Source organism: Ambystoma mexicanum, chromosome 3p, assembly GCF_040938575.1.
Source record: "Ambystoma mexicanum isolate Mex_15411 chromosome 3p, UKY_AmexF1_1, whole genome shotgun sequence".
Classification (NCBI taxonomy): domain Eukaryota; kingdom Metazoa; phylum Chordata; class Amphibia; order Caudata; family Ambystomatidae; genus Ambystoma; species Ambystoma mexicanum.
The window spans coordinates 1,166,664,695-1,166,682,473 of NC_090925.1; the positions used below are offsets into that span (position 1 = coordinate 1,166,664,695).

Here is a 17,779-nt window from a genome sequence, read left to right on the forward strand (position 1 = left end):
GGGCTTTCTAAAACCATATCTGTGGCAGTACAAAACTCCACTCTTAGTATAAAGCTGTACCACTTGAGAACATTTGGTAGCATAGGCCGAGCAGCCAGGCTTATTTTAGGAGGGAGAGAGGGTTGTAGCTCAGTACAAAGAAATTGTAGCATAAATAGGGTTCAAAGAAACACTGATACACTAAGTATTGCAAAAATAATGGTTTTATTTTAAATACAGTAGGACAACATAAGTCGTGGGTAAGTTAAGTACTATTCACATAAGGTATAAACACTTATAAAACCAACCCAATACCTATGGTATACAAACCAAGGTATACCCCTATTAAGAATAGCATTCAGCAGTTCGAGGAGTGTCAAACCTATAGTTTTACATTCAGAAAGGAAATATGCTAACTTGGGGAATAAAACTAGTTTAGGTACTTTTGGATTAAAAGAAGTAATCCCAGCATAGTAGACCCTATTGGTCAGAATATACAGTGTCTTCAGTTGTAGACACACTAATTAGACCAACACTGTTACAAGGATCTCTTGCAACATATGTAACTTTCTTCTAACAAGAATGGATACAGTTACACTACCAGTATTACTTTTAAGCACATACTTCGGAGCTAGTAAAGTAACTGTCATACTTTCTGGATGGGCTTCAAGCAACTCAAATAAAAGTATTAACTCAGTAAAGTATTTTTGAAGTGCACTAAGCCATTCAGGGAAAGCAAAACCCAACTACAATTAAGAAGAGCAACTGCGATTCAAGGTCCGTATAACCTATTGGTATATAAATGTATTACTCTAATTGTATTACAGGAATAGACAGTGTAACCAATGATACTTTTCAGAAGTGTGGTATACGGTTCTAAGGTAAGTAGGAACTTTGACTATTTCGGAAATGCTCTAAAGCAGTTCAGGGAAAGCATAACCCAATTATACACTTTTAGAAAGACAATGTATTTCAAGGTAAGTAAGGAACCTGTTATACTTGGAAGAATGGCATTCAGCAATTCACAGATGAGTAACAACTCGTATGTTTTTAAGAGGGGGCTAAAAGCAACTCAAAGTACTAACTCCAAGACCGTTTTAGAAATGCACTAAAGCAGATCAGGGAAAGCAAAAACCAATACCACACATTTAGAGAGACACAATGTATTACAAGGTGGGTACATCCTATTGATAAGCTTTTACACTTCACTTTAGACATGATAAAACACTTCCAACACTATTACCTTTAGAAGAGTGAAACACAATCCAAAGCTAGAAAAATAGCTTCTATACTTTTTGAAGGAGCAACAAGCAACTTAAAGGTAAGTGTCAACTTAAGGACACTTTGTAACTTATTCTTTACAAAAACCAAAGTTACTCAACTAATTTACCAGTAGGCACTTTAAACACTTGTTATATACTACAAGACAGAAGCCTTATCATCAAAGTCCTTCCCTGTTTCTAGAGCATGAGTTTTCTCAGTGGCAGAAGAGGGACCCTGGTGGACTAGGAGACCCAGCTCTGGGCAGGTTAGGATAGGTTTCAGCTGCAGGAAAGTCAGAATTCCAGAGAATATCTCTTCAGACAAGTATCACTTTAGAGGTAGTTGAAAAGTGGTTGGCGACTTCACAGAAGACGCCCTATATGCGTTCTAGCATTCGCCTGAGCAAATGGTATGGGCAAACTTCCGACCACACAACCCCCCACTCAGCCTCACAGGATTGGCACAAGACTTAAGGTAAGTATTACCCAAGCCAACAAAGTACTTCAGCAGGCAAGATCTTCTGGGTGGATGCCTTCAGGATGCAGCCGTGCTGGACCCAATCCTTGGGTCCCTGGTCTGGAGACTGAAGAAATTAACACAAAAGGGAAACTGGTGGCAGAAATCAACGGGGGAGGCTTTCAGCAAAGGGATTCTTCACAGCTTCTCTGGGCTCTGTGGATCTGGCGTCCTATTACAGGTACCTGATGAATTTAGCTGGTTGGATTCTCTTCACTAATCTGGTCCTGCACTCTGTTGAGGAGACATCAAGGATTCGAATTGTCTCTGGAGGCAAGATTTGGCAGGAATCTGTCTTCTGAATAAGTTACACTGTATTCAGGCTAGAGGTCCCCTGGTATTGGCGGTTTGCAGCCCAGCAAGGTCGCGGCACGTAGAGGGATGAGGATCTACTAGTTTAGAGAAGACCTGCAGAACAAGCAGGTCTTCTCAAGACTAGTAGATCACAACAGCATCTGGGTAGGAGTTGTTGCATTCAGGACCCCCAGGTCGATTGGCAGGAAGGGAGGGTTACTTCAGGCTCCGGTTACACAGCAGGCTCTTGGGTCCCTGGAAATGGTTACAGCCGCCGGTTCTTCATCTTCCTCTTCGTATTTCCAGTGGTTGACTTTTTTACAGCTTCCACGATCAGACTATCAGGAACTACTGCACACCTTTGTAAACTCGCCCTGCAGTTTAAAGAAATGGGCGTTCTGGCTGTCCAATTTGGACAGCCAGCTCCCCAGTAGTATTGTATAGTATTTAGTTATTTATATAGTGCTCTTTCCCCATTTTTATGACCTCAATGCGCTTTGTGGTTGGACTGCCCTTGGTGACCGTAGTCAATGTGGTGGAGGTTCTAAGAGTTTTAGATTAAGTCATGTGTGAATGCGTTGTTCTCCAGTCTAAGGCTTAGGTGACTGGCTAGGCTCGACTAAGCAGCCCAAAGAGGTCAGGCACGTGGGTGGATGCTGTTGGAGGTTTGTGATAGTGCTATTGTTGAAAGAATCAATGTATGGCTAGCTATACCAAATTTCTTTTCATTGGCGGTCACTGTATGCTAGTGGCAGAGTTGTTGAGGTACGTCAGGTGTTTCAGTTTGAATGGCTATATGCGCAACTAGACCGGAGAGCATAGCCATAGCTGCATTCTATGGTGCATTGATGTTTTGGCCGTGCCTGCGGCCTGTGTCCACAGATGTGGTGTAATGTATTGGTACCATAGGCTTCAACGTCGTTCTGCAGCAGCGATATTTGTCCAGTCCCGCTGGTGGATAGACATGGATGAAGACCCAGATACGCCGTCGTCAGCCAAGGCCTTCCAGAAACAGCTCGCAGGTTTGCCAGAGTACTTGGGGCTTCCTCAACCCGAGGTTGAACAGCCGGAGGCAGGGGTCCTGGCCGAGGTCCTCACTCTATGCCCCGTGGCTAGAACGGGGATCCCGATGCAGAAGGATTGTGTCGCCTTGGCCAAAAAAGGGTGTCTTAAGCCCCACATGCTGGCAGCCGTTAACCAAAGGCTTTGGTAGGAAATAGCCGACTTACTTCCGGTGCAGAGCCAGGCACATTTCAAGGCAGGACTGGCAGAGACTAAACTGGTGGCATAAGACATCATGGAGTCCACTGTGGGCCACATTACACCTCTGGCCGGGCCATATGCATCGACACGGACATTAGGACTGCCTGGCTTCCGGCTACTATAGTCAACCTGGACGTCCAGGAACGCATATTGGACCTTCCATTCGAGGATGGTGACCTCTTTCACTCCACCACCGATGAGGAGCTAGATAATAAGAAAAACAGTTGACAAACTGCAAAGTCTTTATCTATTCTTACGAAGGCCACGCCCAAGGCATAGACCCAGTTGCATCAACGCTCCAACAAGGGGTGGGCCTTCAGTGGGTTCTGGTGCTTCCAAGAACGGAGGTCCAGACAGCCTGAAGGTTCTGGGAGTCTGCACCGGCACAAACGACAAAAGGGGGGGGGGGAGCAAGGGCTTTTTTCAGTACCCCTCCTCAGCAACCTCAGAGGGAAAGAAGGCATGACATGCCCCTTTCAGGTCCACGTGTCTCCGGTGGGGTGCAGGTTTGCCCTCAAGCACAGTCTTGGCTTCAGAAATTCGCGGACCCCTGGTTCCTATCTGTAGTATCCATGGGGTACCGCCTACCGATCCCTTCCTCTCCTCCCCTCCCACGGATTGGGCAGCAACTCTGTTGGTGGAAATACGGTCACTCATCGAGAGCCAGGCAGTGGAAAAAGTCCCAGCCTCCCAGCAAGGATTGGGCTTCTACTCCAGGATTTTGCCATACAAAAGAACCACCAGGCTGTCCTGGGAGTGGTGTTGGACCTCTTCACCCTCAACCTCTCCCTCCCGCTTAAAAAATTCAAGATGGTTATGCCAGCACTCATTGCGGAGACATTGTGCAGGGGAGACTGGATGTAATCCCTGATCCTGAAGGACACTTATCTCCACATCCCGATTTGGCAGCCGCATCGCTCCTTTCTACGATTCATGATCATGGGCTGCCATTTTCAATACAAGGTGCTACCCTTCGTCCTTAATTCAGCCCCCGAGATATTTACCAGGCTCATGAATGCAGTGGTAGCCCTCCTCAGCGCCACCACGTCTACCTGTACCTGGATGACTGGCTCGTGAGGGCAAGATCTCTAGAGGCGGTTCATACTTCCTCCACCCTTATGATCACACTCAGCTGGGGTTTTCGATCAATCTCAAGAAGTTTCAGCTGCAGCCTACGCAGAGCCTGACTTTTCTGGGCCTCAAATGGGACACAACTCTGAGAAGTCTTCCCCTCGGAAGACAAGATCGGGGCCATCAAGCGGGCCACTACTCACTTCCTCACCCGAGAAGTGACTTCGGCCTGGTGGTACCAACACTTACTAGTTATCATGGCAGCAGTCCTACTGGCCGTACCTCACACGAGACTCAAGATGAGGAGATTACAGCTGCACTTCACAGCCTCATGGAATCGGGAGCAGGGCTCCCAAACAGAGCTTGTCAGCTTCCTCCTTCTCTCCACCCGGACCTCACATGCTGATCCACGGCCTGCAACCTGCGGACGGGCAAGCCGGCCCTGCAGGTCACCCATCACTACAGATTCCTCCCTGGAAGGGTGGGGGGCCACTTTGGGCAACCACAATGTCCATGGAGTCTGGACCCTGCTGGTCTCATATCAAATGGCTGAAGCTGAAAGCTATCTGGCTAGCTCTCAAAATGTTCCTTCCGCTCACTGGGTGCAAGGTTGTCCTCATCCAGACGGACAACTCCACCAGCATGTACTATGTCAACAAGCAGGGTGGTACCAGGTCTCCTCCACTGTGCAGCCAAGCGATCAGCATTTGGCAATGGGCCCTGAAGAACATCTAGCTGACGGCCATCCACCTACCGGGGTTGTAGAACCTGGAAGCGGACCGGCTTTGCAGACTGGGAGCTGACAATTACGAGTGGCAATTGAAAGATCAGGTGCTGATGGAGATCTTCAGCAGATGGTCGCATCCTCAGGTTGATCTCATTGCCTCCTGGGACAACAAGATGTGCCAGCAGTTCTTGTCCTTGCTTACTCAGGAGTGCAGGTGGACCTGCTACCTATTTGGCATCCATAGGTGCCTACAGGAATTTGGAGGCAGAAGTCTTCTCTTTCAACCAGGTGGTCAAGCGACATTTGGCGGGCCTTACCGGGCTCTACCCGCCCATCAAGAAACCACACTGTGTGGGACCTCCATATAGCGTTGGGTGCCTTGGCGCACACACTGTTCGAGCCAATGGCGTCTGCGGACATCAGGCTAGTCGCCATTAAAACAGCTCTGGGTCTCACCTCTGCTCCCATAGTCGGCGAGATCCAGGCTCTGGTGGCATCAGAACCCTATACTACTTCAGGATAAGTTGGGCCTGAAAACACACCCCGCGTTCCTACCTAATGTCTCTGCTTTCCAGATAAACGTACCTATGTTTTCTGCCGATTCTAAGGACGAGGGTCTTGCACTGTCTGGATGTCAGACGCGCTCTGAAATTCTATCGACTGCAAGTCGGACACCCTGTTTGTCACCTTCGGGGGGGGGGGGGGTCAGAGCCCGGTTATCAGGCATCCAAGGCCTCCAAAGCAAGGTGGATGGTTTCGGCCATCAAGGAGGCCTGCGAGTGGCAGCACACACCACTTCCAGGTAACATGCACGCCCACGCTGTCAGAGCCAAGGCCACAGCCGCCGCCTTCCAGTGGCAGGTCATCAGCAGGGCAGCCACCTGGGCCACCCCTTCGGCTTTCTGTAAGCACTACTGTTTGGACGCCGGCTCTAAATCAGACACTGCTTTCGGACAGGCGGTTCTAAGGAACTTGTTTGCTTAAGGAGGGTCTCCTCCAACCTTGGGCTGCATTCAATTGTAATTGCCCTTGCAGTATGGAGGAAAGGGGGCAGGACGTAAGAGTAATTAATAGTTACTCACTGTAGTGACTAACGTACTTAGTCGATAGTCCCATTTTCTCCATACGTGCAACCATCCTCCCCCCTAATAATACTGGTGTCAGTAGGCAATGTTAAATATTGTTGACGCGTCAGTGAGGACTGAGGAGTGGCGCTGGTGGGCGGAGTCAGGTGAGTGCATGCTCCCAGGGACGCACTCCCGCACGCCTCTAAATTTAAAGGGGAAGATGCTTTTTTCTGGTGAAAAAGGCTCTGTCTGCCGTCCCTAGCGAGGGACGCCCATGCAGTATGGAGGAAAGGGGACTATGGACTAAGAGTATGTTAGTCACTACGGTGAGTAACTACTCATTTATCCATCAAGCTCTTACAAATCTGTCAGATTTTAACCTCTGATGGTTGGATTGCCATGAATTATTCTTGTTCATGCTTGCAGGTAGCCCTCGAGGTAAGCAGTGTACCAGTCTGCTTTAATCCTAAAATAAGGCATATTTTCCCAGCATATAAAAGATACAAAACCAGAAGGTACCTTCCATTTGCCTGCAACAGAGGGATCAGCAGGTGCTTTACTGTTATCTGATCTGATGAGAGCTTTTAGGGTAAAAATAGTTTCATTTAAGTTAATTACTGGGCACAGACTTTTGTGATACAATCCAAATCTGTATTTTTAAGATTAACATGTTTTACACACCTTAAAGTACCAGTCGAAAATGGGAATTGTTTTACTCCAAGGAAAATCCTTTTGTTCCCACCTACCATACATGGGAATTACAATTCTTCCATCTTATCTGAGGCCCAGCTTGCCTCCTCCTTTAATATCAGTTCAATAATTAGCTATTTTTTAGCACATTTTTCACCTGTCGATGTTTATACAAGCCAGTAGGAACTCCCTGTATTTGGTGAAAGTTGAATAGAAGATTAAAATGAGGAATAACTTTAATAGCCTAAAAACACTAGTTGGTTTAAATCTATTTGTACACCTTTGAACTCTATATTTTTATTTTATTTTACACGTTCAAAATGTTTGTATATATTAAAAAAGCTAACCTAAGTCAGATTCTTTGCAGTGAACCAAATACCCTTAAATGAGTTTAAACACATTTTTCCTTTGATTTCCGAATGTCCCAGCATTTATTGATTTATGGTATCACTTTACATTCTTAAATAATAGATGTAATTCTATGGTTGTATGTCCTTACCCATGAATATATTGATTTGCATCCTTTATTATGTGGGTTGGGTGGTCTTACACAGCTAAGAATTAACATTTCAGTCAGTTGATTTCTGATTAGTACACCCTTTTTACGCCTTAAGGTATTGGGCTTGTAAATTGAGTGCTACACTTATTTGCTTACTTCTGCCATATTTAAATGTACCGTATGTACATTTTAGAGGTCTATTTCTGAAACCCATGAATACATTTTTTTGAAGAATGCATCCAGTACTTTTGTTGATTAAAGACGGATGGAAATGTATTTTTGAACCTATTAAACATGCATGTTAGGTTACATTTTCAATTGCTTTTCACTTCAGGCCTTTCCATACATACCTTCCATGGCAACTTCTTTGTGCGATCCACGGATCTGTTGTCTTTGCCCAATGTAAACCCGGATGCAGGATATGCGGTGCAGATGTCTGTGGATGAGAATCTGACCGACATGCAAGTGGTTTCATTTCAATCTGCACTTCTTTATACGTCCAGCAAAGGTAAGAGCTTATCTATTATCCTTTTGTCAAAGCATTTCAAAATGATTTTAGGCCACAACAGTTGTGATTATTACTCTAGCCATGGGGATTCTTATGAATTGGAAGGATACATTTTGGCAAGGATTATAACTTTTCAGCAACTAATTTGCCTGCATTTTGCAAACTCAATACATTTACATGGATCTCCCTCCTTCCCAACTGTTGGGAAAGCCTGCATCCGCAGGCGGGCTGGAAAAGCTGGCTGCAAAAGATAGCTGTCACTTTGAGTTTTGGAAGGGGTTGGGCCAACGTCACACGTGCGTCCCTCTCCGCGCCTGGCCCACACTCGTGCGTCACCAATGTTCGACATCCATTTCCAGTTTTTCCGCCTACTGGGTGGGTCGAAATTTTTACTGTCCTGCAACTCCCTTTTCGGGGCGTTTCTTTTCTGCTGTCCATCCCTTTTTACTTACTGATTGGTTCTTTATTCTTTTTTCAATTTGTGGTGCGTCCCTCTATGCATGCCGTATGCGACAGGGTTCAAGCAGTGTATCCGTTGCCAGAAGCATTTTTCTGCATCCGTTCCCCATCATAACTGCGTCCGCTGTTTGGGTATACATCACTCAGTGAGTACCTGTGTTTTTTTGCTGTGGGATTTACCGTAGGTCTCTGCAGACTTGTCTTCTCTCCATGTCACAGCTGGGACTGGTACCGAAGACTTTGTTCGGAACAGGATGGAGGCCGACATCGTTAAGAGTGGTTATGTACCTTCGGGTGAGGTACTAGTCTCGGCACCGACTGTCGGTACCCAGGGGAAGATTGCCTCCTCAGTTCCGGAGTCTTCACAGGACCGTTCAGGAGGAAACCCCTGGCCTATTCACCTGAAAGTACCTCTGGTTGGGAAAACACTAGTACCTCCTGGTGGGAAAGTGTTAGTACCTCCAGGTTGGGAAAGGGTCTCGGAAAACCCACCCGCTACCGGAAGAGTTATTTACACCAGACAAAATAACGACTGTACCGGGGAAACCCTTTATTGCCTCGTTAAGACGAACAGGCAAGGGTACATGCAAAGAGGCACGCGCCTCCGGGGTTGATTCAGTCCACTCCGATTCCCCTGTACCGGACAAAGCCAAGTCGGCTTCTGCATGTAAAACCTCTGGTACTTTACTTTGGTACTGAGAGAAAGGGATTTACCCTCTACTACTACCGCAGTTCAAGCTCCTTGGTACCAAGAACATTTCATAAGTCCTCTCACAAGAGGCATAAGCACTCTCATTCGAGATTTAGTCCAGTACTGAGTTGTCCAAAAATGCACAAACTGAAGAAATCTCCCATGGCTTCTGTCTCAGGCTCGGTATCGGAGAGTGTGAAGGTTAATTCTACACTAATTTCTGATTCGGAAGACTTGGATGCTTCAAAAATGTTTACGGTTCCACCGGAACAGTTATTAGTACTCCTGTCAGAGCTCAGTCTCCTCACATTTTGCGTCAATTTTCTCCTCGGTCTCAGGACAATTTGGGTCAACCTACTCTGTACCAACACAACCTGGACTACAGCTGGTTCTAACCAATATCCAGGTACCTAGACCCATGGTTTTGAACATCTATCATCCTAGCCTACCCCCTAACAGGGCTGACTTCTACAACTTCTCATATCAGACTAGACAACCCTCAACCTAGCCCTTCCCAAATGGCGAACAGCATCACCAACACTGTGCTGGAAACCATACTTTCTGAGCCCTTCCTAAAAGTTCTGGCTCAACGCATCGAGGACAAAATGTCACCTATGTTACCTCATGGATTGATACCCATCAGTCCTATTCCTGAGCCAATCATGGTACTAATTGACAGCAAGGACCCTGCTCCGTCTCCCAAAAAGCAGAACATTTCAAGGGACTCTGACTCAGATTCAGAAGATGACACCACTCAGTCTCCATCTAAGGTGTTGCATGACATTGTGACTAAAGCCATGCAGGCACCAGAAATCCTTCCGAAGGATAAGCCTGAAACGGCTGGTGTTTTGGGGAAATTGCCATCTCAGCAGTCAAATGTTCCACTTCCCATGAAATTGTCCGTTTAAGAACAAGCTCTTGCTTGTTGTGTGGATCGGAATGAGGCTTCCCCCATCTCCAAGGCCCTAGATAACAAATACAAGGTGCCTAAGGATAAACCTTTCATTCTCATGGGCAATCTTCCGGCTCAATCTGCAGTAGTCTCAGCTGCCCTTGGCACAACCGGTAAAGACCCTTCTTCATCTTCAGTGCTAGGCAAAAACACAAAAGCATGGTAAGAAGTCTTATACCAACTCTACCTTACAACTTAGGCAGGTTGACACTGCTACAGTTTTGGTGGGATTTAATATCCTTAATTGGCCCGCTTCACAGACCTGCTCCCTCAGGAGGCCGCGGACACATTTTCCTTCTGGATTGCAGAGGGTAGGGAAGCTGCTATCCAACAGCTTCAAGTGGTCAAAGACCTCACTGAGACAACAGCAAGCGCAGTCACTAGTGCAGTCTGCATGCGTAGGCACTCATATTTGTCAGCCTCTTCTTTGCACCAAGATATCCAGTAGAAAGTGCTCGACCTTCCATTCGATGGCAAAAGGCTGTTTGATCCATCCACAGATGAAGTCCTACAAAAATATGAGGCCAGTGTCACAGCAGCTAAAACCCTTAGCTCAGTTTCGTTGAAACAGCGATATTGCCAACATTTGAAATCATTTAACCCACATCCACAAGGAAACAGTGGTTCTTCCACTTCTATGAAGTCTTGCTACACTTCTAAAAAGAGAAGATAGAGACCCAAATCGAAGCCTTGGCCTGCTTCCTCGAATTCTGCTGAAGAGCAAAAGAAGTCTATTTGACTTCCTTTCGGGCATTTACCTACCTTCCACTCCAACTATCAAGGAGCATACATCCCCGGTAGCAGGAAGGCTATCCAACTTCCTCCCTTTTTGGAAAACCATTACTCAAGAGGAATGGGTTCTGAATATTATTCAGCATGATTACCGCCTTGCCCTTCCGTCTATTCAACCTTCCTCTCCTCCACGGCTCCAAAAATCGTCCCTGGAGGTCCTGGAAGTGATAGAGTTGGTTCCTCAAGAGGAAGTAGGTCAGGGATTTTACTCTCGTTAATTCCTGATCCCAAAGAAATCAGGCGGGATCCGTCCAATTCTGGACCTTCCAGACCTCAACCAATTTCTGTCAATCGAAACCTTCCACATGATAACCATCCCTCAGATTCTGGCTTCTCTTCATCCAAACGATTGGATGGCATCTGTAGATCCACAAGATGATTATTTTCACATCCCCACCTACAAACATTACCACCAGTTCCTGAGATTCACCATAGGAAAGTCTTATTACCAGTTCACATGTCTTCCCTTCAGGCTAAATTCTGCTCCCAGGTCTTTCACAAGTTCTGTGGTCAGTGGCAGCCTACCTTCGGTTATGGACAGTCCATCTATACCCCGACCTAGACGACTGGCTTATCAAGGCCTAGTCTCCAGAGAAATTGCTTCAGAAAATTCAATTAACTTGCCATACTCTTTACAACCTGGGGTTTTCAACAAATGTGATAAAATCCTAGCTCAATCCCTCATTATAGATACTACTCTACTCAGAGCCTTTCCCCCCCTTCTAAGGGTGGAAGCTATGCACCAATCCATCGTAAAGTTCAATACCCACCAGACCCTAACAACTTGATGGTTTCAAAGGCTTGGGCATAAACCTGGTTTCCTTTGCAAGGCTCTATATGAGAACGGTCCAGTGGCATCTTGCTCACAACTAGAACCAGCTCTTGGATTCCCAGGAAATGAAAATCCAAATTCCAAAACAAGTTCAGGACTCTCTACTCTGGTGGAACTCCCCATAGAACCTGTTAATAGGTTTTCCTTTTCAACTTCCTCCTCGCCAAATAGTCATAACAGACTTTTGAGAGTACGGTTGGGGAGCCCGTTGTCCAAGTATAGCAGGTCACGGTCTTTGTTCCTCTCAGGAAAAGGACCACACATTTTTTCGCTCTGAAATCATTTCTTCCCTCACTTCAAGGAAAGGTGGTGAAAATTCTAACGCACAATACCACTGCAATGTTTTATATCAACAAGCAGGGCGGGTACTTGTTCCCTGTGTATCCTAGCAGACGATTTGGTATTGGGTCATTCAAAATCACATTTTCCTGTTGGCGTCCCATCTGGAGGGAAACAAGAACTTCCTTGCAGACAAACTAAGCAGGTTACAGTCTGCTCTGCACAAGGGGACGCTGAAACAGTCAGTAGCAAACATGATATTTCAGAAGTGGACCATCCATCAGTAGACTTTTTTGCCAACCAGCACAACTGTGTCCTCATTTTACATCAAGGCAAGGTCAGAGTCTTCAATCTCTGGGAGATGCTCTACACCTGGATTGGTCGAATCTGACAATTTGTGTTCCCGCCTCTCCCATTAATTCACAAAATATTATTCCGAATCTCACAGAATCTGACAATGATTTTAATAGCCCTGTTCTGGCCTCGCCAGATCTGGTTTCCAACCTTCTGGAGTTAGCGGAGACTTACCTATTAGATATTCCATTATCGAGAGATCCTTTGACTCGACAGAAAGGGGAGGTCCTTCACCCCTGCCCATAATTGCTCTACTTGAAGGCTTGGTTCCTGAAAACTTTGCTTTTTCCCACTTGCATTTGTCAGAGCAAAACATAACCATCATGTCGGCTTCTAGAAAAGCTTCTACTAAAAAACAATATTTTAGCAAATGGTTACGTTTCTGTCACTGGGCTTTTATACCAAGACCTTAACCCTCTAAAGGCCTCTATTTATAATGTCATGTCCTTTGTCTTATCTAGTTTCCAGTGGTGTCAATGTAGAGACGTGCAAACACTACTTATCAGCTATTGGTGCTTACCTGAGTAGAGAACACAAGTCTTTCTTTCCAACAAAGCCATTAAAAGGCACTTGGAGGGCCTTCTACGCTTAGATCCCCGTATTTGTGAATCTCCACCTCAGTGGGGTCTCAACATGGTATTATCAGCCCAAATACAAAAACCTTTTGAGCCTATCGCCTCATGTGAATTAGAATTTCTAACTTGGAAAACTGCATTCTTAGTAGCCTTTTCTTCGGCTAGAAGGATTGGAGAGCTCCAGGCTCTCTCCTCAAAGGAACCATATTTCTGAAGCTTGTGGATCTGCTTAGATCACATGCTCCGCATAGTCCGACATCCAGTGGAAGTCGCAGAGTATTTCAAGATTTGTTTTCGAAACTCGGACGTCGACAGGGCGTGTTTAGTAATACTATCCCTAGTGTGGTGTGGACTGTACCCATGGTCCTTCACGTGTCAAGGTCCCTCCAATTGTTTTTTCTGCCATCGAAGTCTGGTCGCAAATGCCGAGTACTGTTCCAGGTTGATGCCCTTGATTAACCAATGTTGTACTTGTAGAATTTCTTCCTTTCCTTTGTTGTTCGCCTCACCGTACGACTGCTCAACCACTCGAGGGCTCCTGACGAACACCCATATCATGGACGACTGATCGATGACCAGACGCAGCCTTTATAGGCCTCTTTAGGCTTCAGGCCATTACAGTAGGGAGTGAGGGGAGGGAGGGTTCTTTATTTGACCTTTTAGGTAATGTTTATTCCATCATCCCCTTTATTCTATTTTGCCCATCTGCCTTTTTAAAATATAATGGACAAAACCCCATTTAAATATTGCCCCGCCTGCCACCGTAAATTCCTGTGGAAGGACACGCACCGAGTGTGCAATCACTGCCTCCAGAGGGATCACACCGACAAGCATTGTAAATCCTGTCCGCTTTTGCAGCCTAAAACCATAAAGGGTCGGCGGACAAAATGCTGGGCCACTCACCCCATGCAGGCAGAGGCCTCCATAGACGTAACGGAAGACTCCATCGAGGGCAGTTTCGGAGTCATGACCGATGCTGAGGGCGAACAGGGTGCATCGGAACCCCAAGTGCGGGCCCCGACTCAGATAAGACGGCCAGCGGTCCTGTGATGGAGAAGACACCCGCCGGCCAAGGCACACACAAAAGCAAACACACTAAGGGCATACCCTATGGCCGACTGTTAGGGAGAAACCTGTGCAGTTCCCTCTGGGACCACTGCAAAAGATTTAAGTCTACAGGTGTTTGGCAGTAAACCCACTTGGTAGCAGTCTGTACCACCCAAATTTACCTGGTAGCTGTGGCTGAGCAGTCAGACTTCCCTCAAGAAGAGTTAGGCAGTATATAGAGCATACATAATAGGTACAGAGGCACAGTAGTACAAGCAAACACTGACCAGAGCTAGGTGTAAAAGTATATAATTATTTATTTAAAAGACACACTCATAAATTACACTAGCACAGAAAAGGTAAGGAAGTCAAAACAGTCACTATTACTTGTATGTACATCCCTAGTTATTTGTTGGACAAGTCTAAGTTAACACCACTTATTTCCAAATAGAGGTGAGCGCTTAACGTTAGATGGCACTCCAACAAGTTAGTTAAAAAGGGAGGAAAAAGGCAGAAGTAATGAAAACAGCAAGGTAAGACACTTTTCAGAGATTCACTGTAAGTTTAGGATGGCAGTCTATTGAAGAGCAAGGAAGTTCAGTTGCCAGGCCCACTCTAGGGAAAGCCAGGCGAAAAAGATGTCCAAGATCACACAATGTCAGTCTTTACAGGTGAGTAGAAAAGGTTTTACCAAGTTTAGAAAAGTTTAGTTAGGGTGTCGCAGGCTTACCCAGGTTTGAGAGCCGAGGGCTAAATCTACCCCGTACAATCGGTGGCAAGGGAAGCCGGGCGGAACACGGTACCTTTTAAAATGGAAAGGATCCTCCAGCGGTGGCAGTTGTTCCTAGTAGTGAGTGCAAGTCGCGGCGTCGTCCAGAGGAACAGCAGATCTCGACGTGGAGGAAAGCTGAAGGTCGTTGCACTACCAGGGAAGAAACCCGCCGTGGAGTTTTCCGGTTAAAAGGCAGTTACCCCTCTTTCGCGGTTGAGGTAAAAAGTGGTATCCCGGTTGCCGGGGTGCTTGGCACCGGCAAGGCGGCCACGAGATGCTTCAGGGAGGCGAAAAGAAGGCAGAAACTGGTTGTCTCCACCAGTCAAGGGATGAAGACTCTCCGGCTGAAGATCTCCTCTGTCGTTGGGAAAAGTGGTGGGACGGTTCCGCAGGGCTCCACCGGTGGTGTCGTCTTGGCAGGTCGGCTCGGCTTCTCCCTCTTCGGCTTCTTAGGTGCTGTGGCGACTTCTGAAGAACCAGTCCCAAAAACCCTGCTTTTATGCAGCAAACCCCCATTCATACAGCCTAGCTGTCACTCAAACATGCTAAGTGGTGAGCGGGGCGGCTCACCACTTGGGCCAATCACACCAGAGTGCGACATGAGTTGGCAAGGCAACTCAGTCCAGGGTGCCTAAACCCCCTCCCACACCCCCTGTGGTACCCAGACAGAATGGCACCACTTTGGAGGGCTTCTGTGCAGAAGCCCGCCAAAAGTGGAACAAAGGCTCGACTCGGGTTCAGGGTTACTGAAGTGAACCTAGACGCCATTTTGGCGGCGAGTTCTGGCAAAAAATCCCAACCGGTGAATTTATATTAAATAAATAAACCGGCGGTATCTTTAACATTGCACCAAAAAGTGGTGCATTAAAAAAATCAATGGGAAATCCCATTGGGAAATATTCCGGTGGAATATTTCCGTGGTATCCACTGCCACCAGCCAGAACTCGGCGAGGGGGGACGGGACAGTACCCCCTCGACAACAGACCCAGGGGCAATCTAATTGCCCCTACCAGTACTTCCACAGTATGATGGTTTGTACTGGTTAAGTTCCTAAGTTAAGACTAGTAAAGTCAATGGTGACTTTACAGACCCAGGGAGACAGTAGTCAGTCCCAGGGTGTGGAGTCTATGTTTGGGGGTCACTATGACACCCCTGTGTTACTGCACTGAGGGTGCTGTGTAACACACAGTCAAAAACCAATGATAGCCTATGGGGAAAAAATACCCCATAGCCCATAAGCACATAGCAAGTCACAGAAACACTCAAGTCATGTCCAAGAGTGAGGGTAAAAGAGTCTCACTCTTGGCAGGAGAAAAAAAAATAAACCCCAAAAATCCAGCAAAGCTGCTGGGGGACTCACTAGGTTAGGAAATTCAGCCTAAACAGAGAATTCTCCCTAACACCGACCCTCAATGACATTGTCTAGCGATGATGCCCATTCTTTTACAGGGGATAAAGTCTCTGGTTCCTCACTGTCCTCTGGGCCTTTGCGCACGCTTTCGCCTCATGGCAGTTCCCATAAACCAAAAGCGAAGGTCGGTTCAAACACATCACTGAATAACAGGCGGCGAAAGGCATTTCGGCGTATCCAAAGAAAACGCCTAAAATACAACGCGTAATTAAGAAGCACATCAGTGCTTAATACACAAAGCGAGGCCACCAAAAAAACACAAGGTTTTGGTGCCTTGACCCCAAAAAACACCCAGAGTTTTCTGACCCCACAGATACCCTCTCTGGGGCTATGCGCCATAAATTTACCATTCAAAGGGATTGTTTCCTCCAACGTATTCCACATTTATGACAGGTAATCACCACAGCTGTGCTGCACTGGATGTTATAAGTAGGACACACAACGCCCGTAGCCTCAGTTCCGTTTTTTCAGCGAACGTGTTCGCTTCGGAGATCTCGGCGCGCCTCGGTTCTTCTGAGTACTTCTATCGGTTCTTCGAACTGGTTTGTTTGTGAAGATATCATGTCTTCGTTGTCTTCTATCCCGCGGCTGGGTTTCAAGAACTGTCGGGACTGTGGTTCCAAGATGTCGCTGAGGGACCCGCACAACGCCTGCCTTTGGTGCCTCGGTGAGGACCACGCCACGGATGATTGTGACGATTGCCAGTCGTTAACATCGAAGGCCTTGCGGGAGCAGAAGAAGCATCTTTGTCGGTAGGGTGTCCAAGCCCCGAAAGTCGAAATCCACTGGGCTTTCGACCGATGATTCGAGAGGCGACTCTTCGTGTCGTTGGCATAAGTCCAGGGGGTCTCGGTCCCGGAGTGGGACCCGCCATCCCTCCGTCTCTTCGAGGCACTTGCGGAAGCTCTACCACTGGTCGCCATCCCCGTCCTCGTCAGAGGAATCCGCCCGTCGGCGGGTTGCTCGTCCCAACAAGCATTCTTCTCCTGCGGAATGGAATGCATTTCGTACGGAAATTATGGCGATTTTCCATTCGCAGTGCTCCGTTCCGTCCGCGCCTTCGAAAGAAGCCAGCAGGGAACGCGCTAGGGCCACCGCTCGCACGCCTTTGGGCTCGGGCAATCGGCGCGATCATCGGGAGTCTTTGAGGTCCTGATCGGACAAGGTGGATCACTCTAGCCATGCCCGCTACAGGTCCCGGTACTCGACGCCTTCGAGATCGGTGGATCCTGTGAGGTCTTCTAAGAAGTCGTCGGCGCCATGTCTGTCGAGGGACTCTCTCGAGGCTCCGCCTCCAAAGAAGTCATTGACGCAATCGGCGCCGAGGCCGTCGGACACGCTCGGGGCTCCGCCCTCAGCCTGTGTCGAAGCCATCGGTGCCACGCTCGATGTTGACGCCGAATCTGTTGACGCCTTTTGTGGAGGCTTTACCGGAGGTACCCCGTGTGTCGGTGGAAACGCTGCGGAAGGCCCTGAAGAAGTCGGTAAGGCCTGTATTTGAGCCTTTTTCTGTGCCCTCTTCCAGGGATTTGTTCCAGCCTCTGGATTATATTTCTGAGGTGGAGGAAGGGTCTGAGGAAGGTTTGGTTCCTGATGAGGTTCCTGATGACCTGTTATCTGGTCATAGCCAGTTGGAAGACCTGTGTCAGTCTTTGCACGGCGCCACTGGTCTCAATACCTCCCCAGAGGTTGAGTTTGTCAGGCCCGAGCCCAGTTCGCATACTGAATCTTCGTACAG

General features: G+C 47.3%; 1 protein-coding gene across 1 annotated transcript in view; it reads left to right on the forward strand.

Annotated features, from left to right (window-relative positions):
• SEC24A (SEC24 homolog A, COPII coat complex component) overlaps nt 1–17,779 on the forward strand; it is a 1,330,430-nt gene that overhangs the window by 938,020 nt on the left and 374,631 nt on the right. The window contains exon 16 of the mRNA XM_069652570.1: nt 7,704–7,877. Coding sequence (XP_069508671.1) covers nt 7,704–7,877 — 174 coding nt within the window. The remainder of the gene's footprint in view (nt 1–7,703; nt 7,878–17,779) is intronic.